At 46.1% G+C, this 15,455-nt stretch overlaps 1 protein-coding gene across 4 annotated transcripts in view; it reads left to right on the top strand.

Annotated features, from left to right (window-relative positions):
• FCHSD2 (FCH and double SH3 domains 2) overlaps positions 1–10,676 on the top strand; it is a 220,281-nt gene extending 209,605 nt beyond the window's left edge. The window contains exons 16-21 of one of the 4 annotated variants that reach the window (XM_033120312.1): positions 2,092–2,175; positions 2,296–2,473; positions 2,779–2,999; positions 3,983–4,115; positions 4,273–4,358; positions 6,254–10,676. In XM_033120312.1, the coding sequence (XP_032976203.1) occupies positions 2,092–2,175; positions 2,296–2,473; positions 2,779–2,999; positions 3,983–4,115; positions 4,273–4,358; positions 6,254–6,337 (786 nt within the window). In that variant the 3' untranslated portion in view covers positions 6,338–10,676. The remainder of the gene's footprint in view (positions 1–2,091; positions 2,176–2,295; positions 2,474–2,778; positions 3,000–3,982; positions 4,116–4,272; positions 4,359–6,253) is intronic. The other 3 variants (XM_033120314.1, XM_033120313.1, XM_033120315.1) reach the window with 3 other exon arrangements.
• The last annotated feature ends 4,779 nt before the right edge of the window (positions 10,677–15,455 follow it).

Raw genomic sequence — 15,455 nt, 5'->3', positions numbered from 1 at the left:
ATTGTGGGTGGTCTGGGAGAATACGTGAGCTGGGCCTCAAGTCATGAGTAATAATAGTAGCTACCATTTACGAAGTACTATGTGCCTGGTACCATATAGTTTTTTTCTAATCCCTTCAATAACCTTATAAGGAAGATACTATCAACCAATCCCTAATTCACCAAATACGACTTGAGTACCTTGCATGTACCGTGCTGTGCTCTTTCCTAGGCTTGAGGATATAGCATTGATCAACACAGACAAGACTCTCTGCTCTCATGGAGCTTACATTCTAATAATGATAAAAGGAAAACCAAGGCACAGAGAGGTCTTATGGTCACTTGCCCACAGAAACAGACTGAAGCTAAACTTGAACTCACAGTAGTCTACATCCATTCATCAGGTGGGAAAGAGGAAGCAGGGCCTGCCGGAAAGAAGGTACAGCCTGGTAACAGCAGAGAGGCAAGGAAGACATGGTGTGTTCAGAGAACAGGGAGTAGTGTGTACTGGGGCCAAAGCATCAAGAGACCTAGGGGACCAGACTCTATAGTCTTGAGTGCTGTGCAAAGGACCTCACTTTGTCAAGTGGAAGACTTGGTCACTGCTTGGGGACGGCATGGTCAAGCCAGTGTCTGCTTATATAATAACGACGTTGGACAACTTGCATGGATCACCGTGACTTTTTTACAGGGGCAACAATATATTTAAAGGTGTTTTTATCCCTCCTGCTTTGCTCTTGCACATATTGACATTGGTTGTGTCGGTACTTTTTAAGTCTTGCCATGGAATTAGGAAAAACATCTTTGTTATTTATATAGATGCCTTTTGCTGGTATAGTCAAGGCACAGTGTGGCTTCAGATTAGCAAAGACGTTCCATTGGAAAAGCTGTTAATATCAAGAACCAATGAGCTTGTTTTCCTCATATTTTGAGACCAGAGATAATTTACTTACCATTCTGGTCCTGGAGTACTTTTGTGATTGGTCAGCCATTTTCAATACTATTTTTTGTCTCAACCAATGTCCAGAATCTGGGTTTGATGAAATGTTATAATGCACATGAAATGAGAAATGAGTCTGAGGAAAGTGACTCCTATTCTTGCCTTGTTTTTGCTTGTGTAACTTAGAGATATTTTATACTTTTGAGATTGTGAGATTTGAAAAACTTTACGGTCTCAGGTGATAGTTTTAACTGATCTTGGGACTTGGGAAAGCTTTTAAGACTGTTCACTTGAGAGCCAGAAGAGGCCAGCAGGCCCCTCCCTGTTTACAGGTGACGGGCAAGTCTCTTTAGGAAACAAAGCCACATAGTCTCTTTCTCCAACCCCTCTGCAGAGCCCCTGAGGGTTTGCTCTCAGATTCTACAGCCTCAGGGCAGTATCTGGGTGGCTAGTGCAAGAAGGCTTCTGCTTTCAGGGATAATAAAACTATCACAGCAACTTGTGCAGAAGCATGCAAGTGGATCAGCCAGTTTCCACAGTTAAGTTGGAACATAATAAATCCAAACTTTGACAAAACTTAATCATTTCGTTTCCTACAACTTTCTTCTCTTGCCCACTGTTTTACAGTGATTTACAGATCAATTCTAGGTGCTGCTCAAGCTATCATCCAATCCATATACATAGTTCCTTGCATTTCACAGCATGCACCTCCGCGGCGGTAGCTTCTGGTGCAGTTCTGATATGGTGCGTTTTCCTTTGCCCATGCTTCCCAAGTTGTCATGGTTCTGTGCTTACTCATCCCACCTTGACTTTGCAATCCTCCCAAGTATGGCAGGATTGTCATTTTGAAGAAATGGAGGCATCAAGAAGTTGATTAACTTTCGTGTAGCTGGAACCCTGGTCCTCTCCTTCCAGCAGAGTGCTGTGTTCACTGAGCCTGATTGCCTCTTCAAGATTCCGTTTCTCCAGTTTTGGTTGTGGCTTTATTTTGTTTAGTTCTTTGAAAGTAAAACTTCACCTCATTATGATAGTTTTACAACACTTAAAATTTTATGTTCAATACATTTTTCAAAATCATTTCAACATTTTGAATCCCAGTTTTTGTTATGATCAGTTCACATCTGCTCTTTATCTAACCTTTTTAATTTTGTCCATGACCATCCTACATTGCAGGCTTCTCAACCAGATGAGTTGACCATTGAGGAGCATGAGGTGTTAGAAGTGATTGAAGATGGAGATATGGAAGACTGGGTAAAGGTATATTCCTTTGCTCATATCGCCCCTTCTTGTGACATTTTTAGGAGTTTGTTTTGGTTCTTGTTATGCCCTGTCCAGATGGTGTGTGCAAACCTGTTTTGTCACATGTCTTTCACTCAGGCTCGAAATAAAGTTGGCCAAGTCGGTTATGTGCCAGAAAAGTACCTACAGTTTCCCACCTCGAACAGTCTCCTGAGCATGCTGCAGTCGTTGGCTGCTTTGGACAGTCGGTCACATACATCCAGCAATTCCACGGAGGCCGAACTCGTTTCAGGCAGCCTCAACGGAGATGCCAGTGGTAAAGACTGAAACAAGGCACTCTTTATTTGGTCACATGTGGCCTAAACTGTGGTAACCTGGAGTCAGCCTTCAGTAGGTTAAAAAGCACAACTCTATTCCTATTCTATAACATGTTTCCTTTATTTGGTCATGTTTATCCTTTATAGTAGAACCCAAAAGTTGATCTTCATTGAGTAAAAATATTACAGCTTTACGCTTATTCTGAGTGACACCCTTTTAATTGTCACATGAGCATAGGGGTGGTTGCAAAAGTAACCCGGCTGTCATTGTTCTTACTGCATTTTTCTCTTTCATGCTACCTAGTCTGTTTTGTGAAAGCACTTTATGACTACGAGGGCCAGACAGAAGACGAATTATCTTTTCCTGAGGGAGCAATCATCCGAATCTTGAACAAAGAAAACCAGGATGATGATGGCTTCTGGGAAGGGGAATTCAACGGGCGGATTGGAGTTTTCCCATCGGTGCTAGTAGAAGAACTTTCAGCCTCAGAAAATGGTGACACTCCATGGATGAGAGAGATTCAGGTACGTGAAAGGGCAGGAAGCTGAATTAAAAGATATTTAAAGAAAATGATTTCCAAGGAGTCAGTTGACCCACGCAAAAGTGACCTGTAGTCTCAACCTCACCCCTAACGCTCCAGCCCTCGGTTGCCAGGTTTCTGCAAAGTTGAATTGGGGAAAGCAGGGACTCCTCAGTCAGCCTCTTGTGAGATGGCTGTATCACACCCCTACTCTCCTGTATTCTGTTCTTTGAATCAGTTAACCAAAATGCTAACTTGTATGTGACATGCAAAACAATGGTTTGGTAGAGAGACAGAAACAAACCAGAGGGGGAAAGTGTTGTCTCTGTGGTTAGTTCATGTAGTAAAAATATTAGCTTGCTCTTTCTCTCCCTCACTGTCAAAGCCTCCTGCCCAGCCCAGGTCGTGCCCGTCCATTTAAGCAAACCGATGAGCCTGCCAGGACCCCACTATACTCACGTGGCCCTACACTTAACATGCCTTTACAGGAAACCCCTAATTTGGATCTGTCACAGCAGGCCTGACAGGCCCAGGACTATAAGGAACATGTCTGCCCATCTTGTGTGGTGGTGTAACCACTTAGCCTGACATTTATAAAACATGGGGAAGTCAAAAACTCAGCCAATTATTTTATCTTCACACAAAAATACAACTTGTCCCTGTTTTTGTTCTTCACAGAATTTACTGAATTGACTGTTTTAGTATGTTTTCAAGAGAATTCTAGAGAATGGTTTGACTTGATAACTGTTTAAGATAAACTATAGTGAGTGGTATTATGAGGTCTGTGAGAGGAAAAAGTTAAATGCAACACAAAATTAGGGTTTGGGGTGGTTATTTAGGCTCATGTGCTTCTAATGAGGCTGATAAAAAAATGTCATTAGTCAGAACTGAGCTCCAGAGAAAAGTCACTGGTCCGGAGTAGTCGGGGAAGCCAGCTAGTTTCTCCTTCCTGAGGTGAGCACATTGTAACCTCTGTTCCCTTGGCGGCAGATCTCTCCTTCCCCCAAGCCACCTGGCTCCCTGCCTCCACTGCCGCTGTACGACCAGCCTCCTAACAGCCCGTACCCCAGTCCAGATAAGAGGAGCTCCCAGTACTTCCCCCGCTCTCCTTCAGCAAATGGTAAGTGCTCTCCTGGACTTGGGTCAACATGCATTTTCATTCAGAAATCTACTTGTTCACACACATACAACTCTTTTCATTGAAAGGCAAACAGATCTGCAGCAGAGTTTGTATTGCTCGACAACACAAAATGAGCTTCTTTGGTTCTCTCCCTTAGAAAATAACCTCCATGCTGAGTCGCCAGGATTCTCACAGGCACCAAGGCATACTCCTGAGACCACCTCCTATGGCAAACTGCGACCTGTAAGTCTCTGATCTAACAGCATGATAGAATGCACAGTTCTTCCAAGTGGAAAGTTAGAAATTAGTGTTTCCTGTGTGTTACTAACTCCACCATGCAAGGGTGAGAGGGGTTTGGGAAGATAAAAAGAGCTTTTAGAAAGGAAGGCTATAAAAATCAACACATCTGGGAAGATCCAGTCTATACTGGCACTTCTTTCTGAGTCATGGTGAGATGCAAGATGATAGCTATGAAAGTGTATTTAAATTACAACCAGCTCTATGAGCATTAACGTGTCGAATTATGAAACAGAAGCACTTTTTTTCAGCAAGCATTTATTGAGAACCTATTTTGGGGGTCTATATTTGCCTCTTTGAGGGACACTGAGATGAAATAAGATATACTTCATGCCCTCTTGAGGTTTGAGGGCTGTGTCAAGGAGAAAAAGCTCTTATAAGTAATCACCCCACTTACTCCTCACTCCACTGCCTGCCATTGCCGCCGCCCACCAACTCTTCCAGAGTCGTAACTTTCACATGCTAACCCAGTGCATACTCTGCAGTGTTGGTTTCCTGGACCCCCTTTCAGCATTTGACACCATTCCTTGAACTACGCACTTCCGTTGGCTTTGTTCATTCAGCAGATGTGTATTGAGTGCTTTGTTAAGGGTCTTGGTTCCTCATCCTAAATGTGATGGGAGACCGTTGTAAGGTTGTAAGCAGGACAGAGATAGGACTGCATTTTTCCAGTTTTGCGTTTTTAAAACAGTACTATGGCAGCTAAGTGGGGAATGAATGGAAACTGGCAGAATGGACATGGGAGCCATTAGGAGGAGTCTGGAGCCATGGTCCAAGCAGGAGGGACCAGTAACATGGATTGGTGGGAGGGCGGCAGTGGAGAGAAATGGGCCACTGTGTCGCACCACCCTTTCCTGGCTTACTTTCTACGTCTCTGGCTCTTCCTTTTCATTGAACTTGGAGGCTTCTCGGCCTCTGTCCATCTCTGCTGATGCTTCTTAGGATTCGGTCCATAGACTGCTTCTCTGTAGTCATTAAACTCACTCTCCTTGTAATCTCATCTGCTGCCACAGCTTTGATAGCTATTTATTTACTGACAACTCCCAGATTTATAACTGCCAATCCAATCTTTTCCCTGAGCTTCAGACTTGTGAACATCTCAGTATGTATGAACCAAACCCCCAGAACTGAGCAAAATGAGTTAATTATGGTCCCTACCAGTGCTCTGGCCTCCCACAAACAGTCATCACCAAATCCTGTCAAGCTTCCCTCAGAGACAGCTGTCAATCTTTCCACTTCTCTGCTTCACACAGCCTGCACCAGTTCAGGCTGATGGCACCTCTTATTCAGATGACTGCAGAAGTCTCATAAATTGTCTTCTCACCGATACCTTTGCCTACCTCCACTCTTTTCTCCAAACCATTACCTGAATCATTTTTTCACACATCTGATACTGTTTAAAATCCACCAAAGATTCCTCTTTGCCTCCAGAATAAAGCTGATTTCACAACTTAACCCCAGCCTACCTCTCTAGTCTTCTCTCTTGCAACTCTCCTTTCAAGACATGTTGCAAAGGTTTTCAGTTCTCCAAGCATTGCTCTCTCTTGCCTCCAACTCCAGGCCTGTGCTGTGGACGAGGCTTTTAGGGCCACAGTGACTCTTATGCCTGAGGCTGAAAGCCTAGGCAAGAACCTGATTACTGGGTTTCACATTTCATCCGGAATAGTAACTCCTTCTCAGTATGGGAAAGAATGAAAAGAAGGTTGAAAGCACATGCACAGAGCATTTCTGAGGTCCCTGGGGTGCCCGTGTCCTTCAATAGATGACTGGTTGGGGTTTGGATGCTTTAGGCACTGAATCAGGAAGCTGACTGATAATTCATGTAACTGTTTCCTGCTCAGGTCCGGGCAGCTCCCCCTCCACCTACACAGAACCACCGAAGGCCAGCAGAGAAGATTGAGGATGTGGAAATCACACTGGTGTGATGATGGGTTTGCCCGTCTGCTGTTACTGCTACAATCAAGGCCAGGCTTGGAGTTTGGCCAGTCTTGTTTTTTAGGCACCTTTGCATGATGATGACTCTTCAACAGAGCAAAAACCAGGAAGATTATATGTGACTGAGTGGCCTGGTGGACTCCTCCATGTTTTGAATATTTTGTGCCTTTTTTTGTTGTAATTTTCTATGTCATCTCTCCTACCATAGCACAAATCGTCGTGGGCCCTCAAAGCAGAGAGGGGGACAGCCCTCATGCCCACCAGTGGTCCATTTTTATATGAGACTCAAGACCAGGCCTTGTTCAGGGCACAGTCACAGAGATACTGACCATGTGCGCCCGTACAGTATATTACTGTGGCCACAGGATGTGGCAGAGATGCTCATCTTTCTTCAAGTGGCTTTTGCTCGTCTGATTGAGTTTAATCAAATCATGTTGGCTCCATAAGGAAGCAGAAGGAGGGATTTCAGGAGAGGCTGGCTCCTCCCTACAGTTAGTCCCCGGACTGAGAAAGTGGAACCTTATTGGAAACATGTGGACTGCCCAGAGTTTAGCGCCAATTGCATTAATGCACATCTCTTCCACAACTAACAGATTTAAAACAATAACAGTGTCCTTTGTATTAATATTTATGCCATTCATTTAGTATTAGTGGAGCTAATATGGAGGGGCTGAACTAGTAGCCAAATCTTGTCCATCACATAGACTAATAGAAAGGAGGCTGTGGCTAAAGCAGAAATGTAGCTTCCAGATCTGAAATGAGCTGATTTAATGTTCTTTTTATACTTGGGTATTTTTCATCTTGATTTTTGCAGCATATACTCTTCTGACCAGTATCCTTAGACTCTGAATGTCTAGATAAATTGGGGGACACATACTTGCCTTGTTAAGCTTCTCTACTGGGAGCCCCTAGTATTTTTTTACTCCCAAGTCGGTGCACTGGCCCAGACAACCATTGTGTCTGGTCCAGATCAGTGGCCACTCCTGGTGGAAAATGCAGCTTCCCAGGTCCCACTGACATGACATTTCCTAGGGAGGAAGAACCTGTGGCTCATGGAGGAAACCAGCTTCCTGTGAAAAAGGTCTAAAGGATTGCGCACTCTGCACAAGTGCAAATTGATGAGGAAAAGACAAATTCTCCGCGTCACAGGGAGAGCCAGGGGTAGCTTTGTCCACGGGCGAGCAAGCCCACAGCAGCAGGTGTCCCAGGGTAGGCCTCGGTCAGCTCTCCACCTCCTGTGCAAGACAGGAGTGTGTTACCTGGGGACTGAGGTATATTGGCCAGTTGCTTACTTTTTTAAGAAATCAAATTTGCAGAATTTAATCTAACAGTTGTAGTATGCTTTGAAAATTCCATCCCTCCTAAGACTCTAAAAACTTGAAATACTCGCCAAATGTCCCCATCAGATTTTTGACCAAAAGTAAAGTCATAGCTGAAGAAATTTTCAGTTAGTCATTTGATCACTTCAGTGATAATACCCATTGATGAATCTTCTCTGTGATTTGGGGGTTTTGGGTTTTGGGGGGTTTTTTTGCTTTTGTCTTTTTTTGGCATTTCTTAGCCTGTTGATCTATTTGAGGTCTTTTTGTGTTAGCAAACTTATTCTTAAGTTTAAAAAAAAAAGTTGAAAGGGTGGGTTTTTTAAAGATTTTAAAGTTTGCCGCCATGCTAAACATCTTCAAAGCACTTTAAAAATGTTCAAAGTGCATAAAATCAGGCAGTTCTTGCCACCCAGTCTTGTATTCTCTTTAGCTAGCCAAATTGTCCTCGAATCTCGGTTTTCCACATTCTCAGAGGGTTATTTGAAATTTTTTGTTATATTTTAAAATATTTTTTGGAAGAGCTGCTAATTTTATTTTAAAAAACAAAGTTGTAAAATATGCCTCCTTTTTAAAAAGAACCCCTCCCTCCAGGACATGTAATCCAGCATCACAGTGCACAGGGTCGGCTCGGAGGGAGCCTCTGTGCAGACATGCTTTCTTTACAGTGGCTGTAAAAAGTTTGTATTTATTATGTATAAAATGTTGAATAATAAAAAAACGGAATTAAGTTTTCTAAGTTTACTTATAAAAAGATGTGGGTAAATAGGCTTTTCCAAATCGACAGTGCTTCCTATAAAGGCCCTCCTGGGCCCTCCTGTAAACCATACAACAGATACAGAGAGAGGGAAGTGAATTCATCCATCCATGGGACAAACAGTCCCTGATGCCACCCACCTACCAGGTATAATAACATCCTGACTACTAGAGAGAGAGTAGTAAGTTGTGGCTTTGCTTTCAGGGTTCTTTCTGGGTGCAGAGGGGACAGGTACACACAAGGACAGTACTGTGTCACATGTGCTGGAAGGGAGGAGAGGACAGCATACTGAGGGAGTTGAGCAGGGAATTCTGGTTCTGCAGCTGGAGAGGTGAGAGGAAGGTCACAAAGTCCCTTTAGAGGATATAACCGCTGGCTTCTAAGAAGTGGGCATTCTGGACGACGGCCTTTTCCTAAGCCTCCACCCTGAGGAGTAATGAATCAAGCAAAGATTTTACTGATCCCAGGAGTGAATAGAGAATCCTGGTGAAAGGCTGAGTCCCTCTGGCCGCCAGCCGGCCACACCGAGGACCCAGAGTTCAGCATGTTTGAGGAGGCCCCACAGCTCTCCTCTTCCAGTGCTGCACATGTGCGATATGTATTCTTGCAGACGTTTTCAGGGTGTAAAACTCGTATGTTTATACATTGCCCTTTTAAACATTCCTGTGGTGATGAATGTTTAGGTTGTATCCCCCCATTTGCTATTAGAAAGTTGAAATTAACGTCTTTGTACATAATTCTTCATAAATTTGTTCCAGTACAAATATTGGGTAAACTTCTAAATATGTAATTTGAGAGTCACAAAGCTATGTGTGTACTGTTTTAGATTTTGCCAAATTGGCCTTCAAAATGATTGTATCCATTGATACTTCCATCAGCAGCATAGGAGACAACACGGACTCTAGAGTCTGAAGGTCTGAGTGACATCCTGGCTCCCACCTGACAGCTGCGGGAACTGGCCTCAGCATCCTCAGTGGACACCTGAAAGTAATGCAGCAGAGAAGGATGCAAAAAGCAAGCAGCACAGCGTGATATCACCAGTGTTCCTCACCATCAGCTTCCACCTTCAGCATCCTTCTTCAGAACTGGGATCCTTCCAGCCTCACAGTAACAAAGGGTTGTCATAGGGCCCAAGAGAAAGAGTGTGTGTGAATGTGCTTTAGCGTAAATAGGGGAAGTGCTGTCAGTGCACATTAAGTACTTCCATCTTCTGCCTTACTCTGCTAATGAAAGCTGCTCACATTTGAGACTGCTGTTGGCATCAGAGGCCTAGTCTGTGACCAGGGGACAGAGGTAAGCTAATTGCCCCACCCTAATGTCATAGCTACATCTTGGCTTCCTTCATCACAGGAACTAGTAGCTGTCAAGTAACCCAGTCAGATTCACGGCACATACCTGGATCCCCTTCCTGACCCTCCGTCCCAGCCCACGTCTGAAACAAGTGAGAAGATGTCATCTGGTCTTAGCCCTGCCACCGCTCAATGGACAACCTTCCCCTCCAAACTGCCACATCCCCAGCTTTAAAAGAAGTAGAAAAAGATCATTTCCAGGGGTTATCCAACTCTTGTTCTAGATAAGTTCACTTTCTAGATGCAGAGTGAGGACATCACACAAAAAGGTTGCAATACTTGAGAACAGACTTACTAACACACAGACTTCTCATGATGCCCAGAAATTGGCAACAAAATCCAAGCCACTGGACTGTCCCTGGGACAAAGCAAACCTCGTCCTCCAGGTTGTGACCACATTCCAGGCTGCACTGTTCACTCGCTGCCCACGGAACTCGGCCGCAGCTTTTGGTTGTGGGGCCAATTTACTGTCAAACCCTCTCTGAATGGCCTTAGGAAAAATCTGACTGCTCTGAATCTTTGCATTTATTTTGCTCATTATGAAGTTGTTTTTTATGACAAAAATACAACCAAATAACAAATTTTAGTTGAGAAGGGGGAGAATTGTCATTTGTCCCAAAATCCTACAATTGACACAACCAGTGTATTTCCTCCTAGACCCTGTGTTTGCCGTTACTGCTTGATCTGCCATGAATCTGTGAATACCAAAGAACATCCTGTTCCTGAACCATTTTCGTGGTCCCACTGGCCAAAAAGCAAATGTACTTCTGCCGTGTTTGTTTCAGAGAGCTCTACTCTGGGAATATTTTACTGGAGTATTATCCTGAAACAACAGAAATGAACCCACATCCCTTCTACACTGTGTGCTAACCACCTAAGCATCCTTTTTTTTTTTTGTTTTAATTTTTTATTGGGGAATGTTGGGGGCAACTGTGTTTTTCTCCAGGGCCCATCAGCTCCGAGTCAAGTTGCTGTCCTTCAATCTAGTTGTGCAGGGTACAGCTCAGCCCCAAATCTGTTTTCAATCTTTAGTTGCAGGGGGCACAGCCCACCATCCCATGTGGGAATTCAACTGGCAGCCCTGTTGTTCAGAGCTCACACACTGGATACTGGAAGGAAACACTCAACTGAGCCATCCGGCCGCCCCCTAAGCATCCTTCTTCTTGTCACCCATTTGTTCCTATGAGGGGCAGGCAGGAAAGAGCCAAGTCAAACATCCTGTATTCAAGTCCCTCAGCCACCTCAATGAGTTATGACCTTAGACTTGTCCCTTCACCTTTCTGGGCCTTGCTTTCCTCATCTGTAAAGTGGGAATAAAAAGGCAATACAAACTTCCTAAGATCCAGGACGATCAAATAAGATAATGTACAGGTAAGCTGAAAATAATTATGACTAGTAGATATGCGTCCAGAGAAAGAAAACAGCCTGCACCCAGACAGGGTCTGAATCTCACAGGTAGGTCCACACCTGGTGCCACCAGGATTCCTCCAGAGACCATTTTAGGGGCGAGGACCACCACTATCCAATTGCTATTTGTCATGTCGGAAAACTTAACTGCCCCAGGCCATGTTCTGGGCACTAGTCATGCAAATGACTCAGACCTCATCCCTGTTACCAGGGGCTCACATCTGGTGAGAGACTCAGGAACACCAGACTTGAGCCAAGCTGTGTCTTCCCAGGACAGAGAGATGACCAAGGGGTGAAGGAGCCCAGAACAGGGCTTCTGTCGACTCTCCTTCTCAGGTCTCAGGCAGGGCAGGCAGAGGAGGTGGTACCCACACCCGCAGAACAGCTTCAGGAAGGAGCTGGCTCACCTTTGGTGAGACCCAGAGCCATGGGGCGGGAAGACTCATAGATAAAGAAACTCCTTGCCCTGGAACACACTGACTTGCCCAGTGTCTTTCAGGAAGACAACTAGGAGCAGAACCTAGAAGACCAGGCCAGCCCCTCTCTGCAGAACCTGCATCCAGTTTTCAGAAAAGGGGGAATCAGAGGCCTGGGTTCTTATGCCAGCTCTGCTGTGTGCGCATGCGCGAGGCCCTGCCCCCTCTCTGGGAGGCAGCACCTGAGTACTGAAAACCTGGAGAGTACTGAACACCTGGAGAGGTGCTCAGCTCCAGGGCTCTACCCCGACCCCAGCAGGGACTGCAGAGACTAGAGGTGCAGCCTTCCCAGCTGCATGCCCTCTGAGCACTTGCACACTCGCCTTTGCCAGCCCCTCTTCCTCCAGGCCCACCTCATTTTCCAGAACACCTTGGCCTGCCTCTGGCTCCTCCAGGAAGCATTCCTTCCAAGTTAAGATGTGTGTACTCCCTGAGATGTGGTAACTGCACCCCAAAATGTGCTGTCAGATTCACCCCATGAAGGGGAGGCTTACGGGAAGCAGAGGGGCTGCTGTCCCAGGAGTCGAGTGAAATCATTTCCCGAGCACCTTTTCTGGCCTATCGAAGCAGTCTTCCCTGCAACCCGGAGGTACTTGCCCCACATGGTATAGCTGGTAACAGCCTCCTGTTCAACTCACTCCTGTCGCTCTGCATGTTTCTCACTTCAAGGGACTCCAAGTTCAGGCCCAGGGCCCAGAATAGAAAAGATGCAGGGAAGGATTTAGGTTAGACATGTGGACGGGAAAGGGGCCACATATTAAACCTGACAAGCGCAGGAGACTGAAAATAACCACATAAGATGGTGTGAGCATAAAAAAATTCATAACTAAGTGGGCCATGGCGGGAAGTCACATCTTTAGCTACCTTCATAAATTCAATCTTCACCTTAAGTGTGCCCGTGTATTGTCTTTTTGCACCTAAGATGACATCCTAGGAATGTCAGTAATCCCTTTTTCCGGACCAGAGCAGGAAAGTACAGAATCCCTCATTATTATTACTGTCCCTTGATTAACATCTCTATGTGAACTATTAACTATCCTGTACCCACCTCTGTGAAAGAAGCACCTGTCTCTCCAATTTTATCCAATCCCAGAGATTTCCCCGCTTTGCCTTCTCCCCACCCCCTTAATCCATCACCAACGGATTTCATGTAACCCTCCTCCTTAGGTTCTATGTATAAAATAAGCTACAAACTGCCATTTCACGGAGCATCTTCTCAGTCCGTTGAGATTTGGCTTCCCAGCAACTATCGTCAGTTTGGCTCAAATAAACTCTTATTTTCTCTTAGGCTGGATGTTTTTCGTCGATAGACATAAAGCTAGAGTCGCCCCCTGGCAAGGGCACACCACTGGGGCACGGGCCACGCCCTGCAGCCCTGCCTAACTGGGAGCCCAGATTCTCTGACATTTTGCTTTTAAAAAGTGTAATAGTCACAATCTAGTTGTGCCAGGCGTGTGGCCTCACATCAGTTAACCTCTCTGAGCCTCAATTTTCTTGACCGTGAAAGAGAGACCTATCTCCCAAGGTGGCTGGGAGGAACAAACACTGCAGGAAAAGCAGAGCACCGGGCCTAACACATAAGCACTGGGTAATGATGGTGGATACTGGAAGGAAACACTCATCTTCCAGCCGTGGATCCCAGGAGGTGGGAGAATGGCCTCTGCAGACACTAGGCAACTGGTGACTCCTGGTGGCTGCCAGGAGCCAAGGCATGAGGGCTGGGCCTTCGGGAATCCTACATGCGAAGATGCTGGACTCCCAGTATGGACTTCAACTTAGACCTGTCAAGTCTTTGAGTAAGAGAATTTAGCCACTTAAACATTTCCTGAGGCTTTCTCTGTGCCAGGCCTGATCCCAGGGCATATTTTGTTCCCATCCAGGTCTCCTCCAAGAGTTCCCTGCTGAAAATGGAGGAGACAGACACAAACGGGAGCACCGAGCATCGGCTGGAGGAGGCCCCTGGCCAGTCTGGCAGGTAAGGGAGGGCTTTCAGTGAGGGGATCCTAAAGGATATGTTTGAATTGGGGGCTGGGAGGGAAGAACATTCTAAGCAGAGAGGAAATCACATGTAAGACACATTCAGAGTAGCAGGGAATGAAGATGCAGCTGAGGCCAGCAGGCCTCAGTTTCCAAGGGCTTTGAAATTCACATTTGAGGCGTTTCTCTGCAGGTAACATGGGAACTTCAAAGGGTTGCACATGTGACCATGACACCTTAGAAAGTCACCATGGCAAGGAGGGGATTGGGTAGGGTGACAGCATGTTTAGAAGGTGGCCTGCAGTGGCAGCAGGTAGGGAGACGGAAATGAGACACGGCCGCCCCCAGGCCTTGGCGCAGAGAGGATGTGGGGTGTGAGGGAGCTTACATCAGGGGCAGATGAGGCCGAGGAGGCAGCTCGGTGGACAGCTGTGTGGCCAAGAGCAGTGAGTAATCTGGGAGTCAGCAGAGTGTAGATTTGGGTATTTCACCAACACACACAGCCTTTGACACGTGCCAGGAGCTTTACAAATACACACTGAGTCTTTACAACAACCTTTGAGGTGGATACTATCATTATCCCATTTTACAGATGAGGAAACTAAGGCACAGAGACATTAAGTAACTAGCTCAAAATTATTCAGCTATTCACAGTGAGAAGATGGCCATCTATGAACCAAGAAGCAGTTCTCACCAGACATGAGATGCACCAACACCTTGATCTCAGACCTCCCACCTCCTGAAGTCAGAGAAATAAATGTTTGTTAAGTCAAAAAAAAAAAAATCATTCAGCTACTACACAGTGGAGCTGAGATTCATACCCAGCCAGTATGGCTGCAGAGTCCAGGCTCTTAGCTCTCTGCTGCCCATTCTGGAAATGGTTTCCAAAACCCTGGGACTGGCAAAGATACCCCCAGAGGATACTGTCAGATGATATGAAGGGTGAAACCTTTAACTTTCAGCAGAGCAGGCCCCCAGAGGTCAGCCCCCATCACTCAGGGACAGACGTCCCCTCCGCTGCCTCATGACTGGCAATGGCCGTTCTGCTGCCTCCTCCACCATGCCCCAGGTTGATGAAGGAAGTGGGGTGCCCTGTTGGGTCTGCCTTGTACTTCAGAGGCTTTTTGTGCAGATTAAATCTGATGCTAATGTAAGTGAAGGCCCAGGCCCGGCCCACAGTGCCCCCCCAGACTCACAGACACATACGTAGAGGCCGTTCCCCACCCACTCCAGGCTCTGCCTCTGAAGCACCAGGGCTGATCTAAAGGCAAGCTTGTGACGTCAAGTGTACCACGTACTTGACATCACACTCCAGTTAGGACCCTTTCCACCAGGGCCCTTCTGGGCTGCTCCCTTGGAGCCCCACAGCCCCTCCTCAGCCTCAGTCTACCCTGGGTGCCTGAAGCAGGAAGGCCCAGGACCAGCTTGGACCAACAGTGAAATTCCCATGGCTCCAAGAGCCGGCTGCCTTTTTCTGCCTCTGGCTTTTCTGCACGCTGCCTCCTCTTAGACTTGAGCAACACGGAGGCCAGAGCTGGGTCTGCCCAGCTCTGTGCAGGAGGAGGAAAGGGCGCCAAGCCCAGATATCAAGCCACCAGCCCAAAGGCCTCCCTGTTCCCTAAATGCTGCAAAGAGGCAAGTAGACACTAGTTTAGATGCAATTTTTTTTCCACTTTTAGTAGAGAAAATGAGGAGACAGAGATAAACAAAAAAATACTATACCCACCCCCTCCCAACCCACACTTTGTTTTTAAACAAATAGGCCAGGTCCTGCCAGGCCTTCTTCCCCACTAAATGCCCTGAGGCCACCCCCACACCCCCAC

Source organism: Rhinolophus ferrumequinum, chromosome 11, assembly GCF_004115265.2.
Source record: "Rhinolophus ferrumequinum isolate MPI-CBG mRhiFer1 chromosome 11, mRhiFer1_v1.p, whole genome shotgun sequence".
NCBI lineage: Eukaryota > Metazoa > Chordata > Mammalia > Chiroptera > Rhinolophidae > Rhinolophus > Rhinolophus ferrumequinum.
The sequence above is the reverse complement of the archived record's forward strand: the minus strand, read 5'-3'. Positions and strand labels throughout refer to the sequence as shown.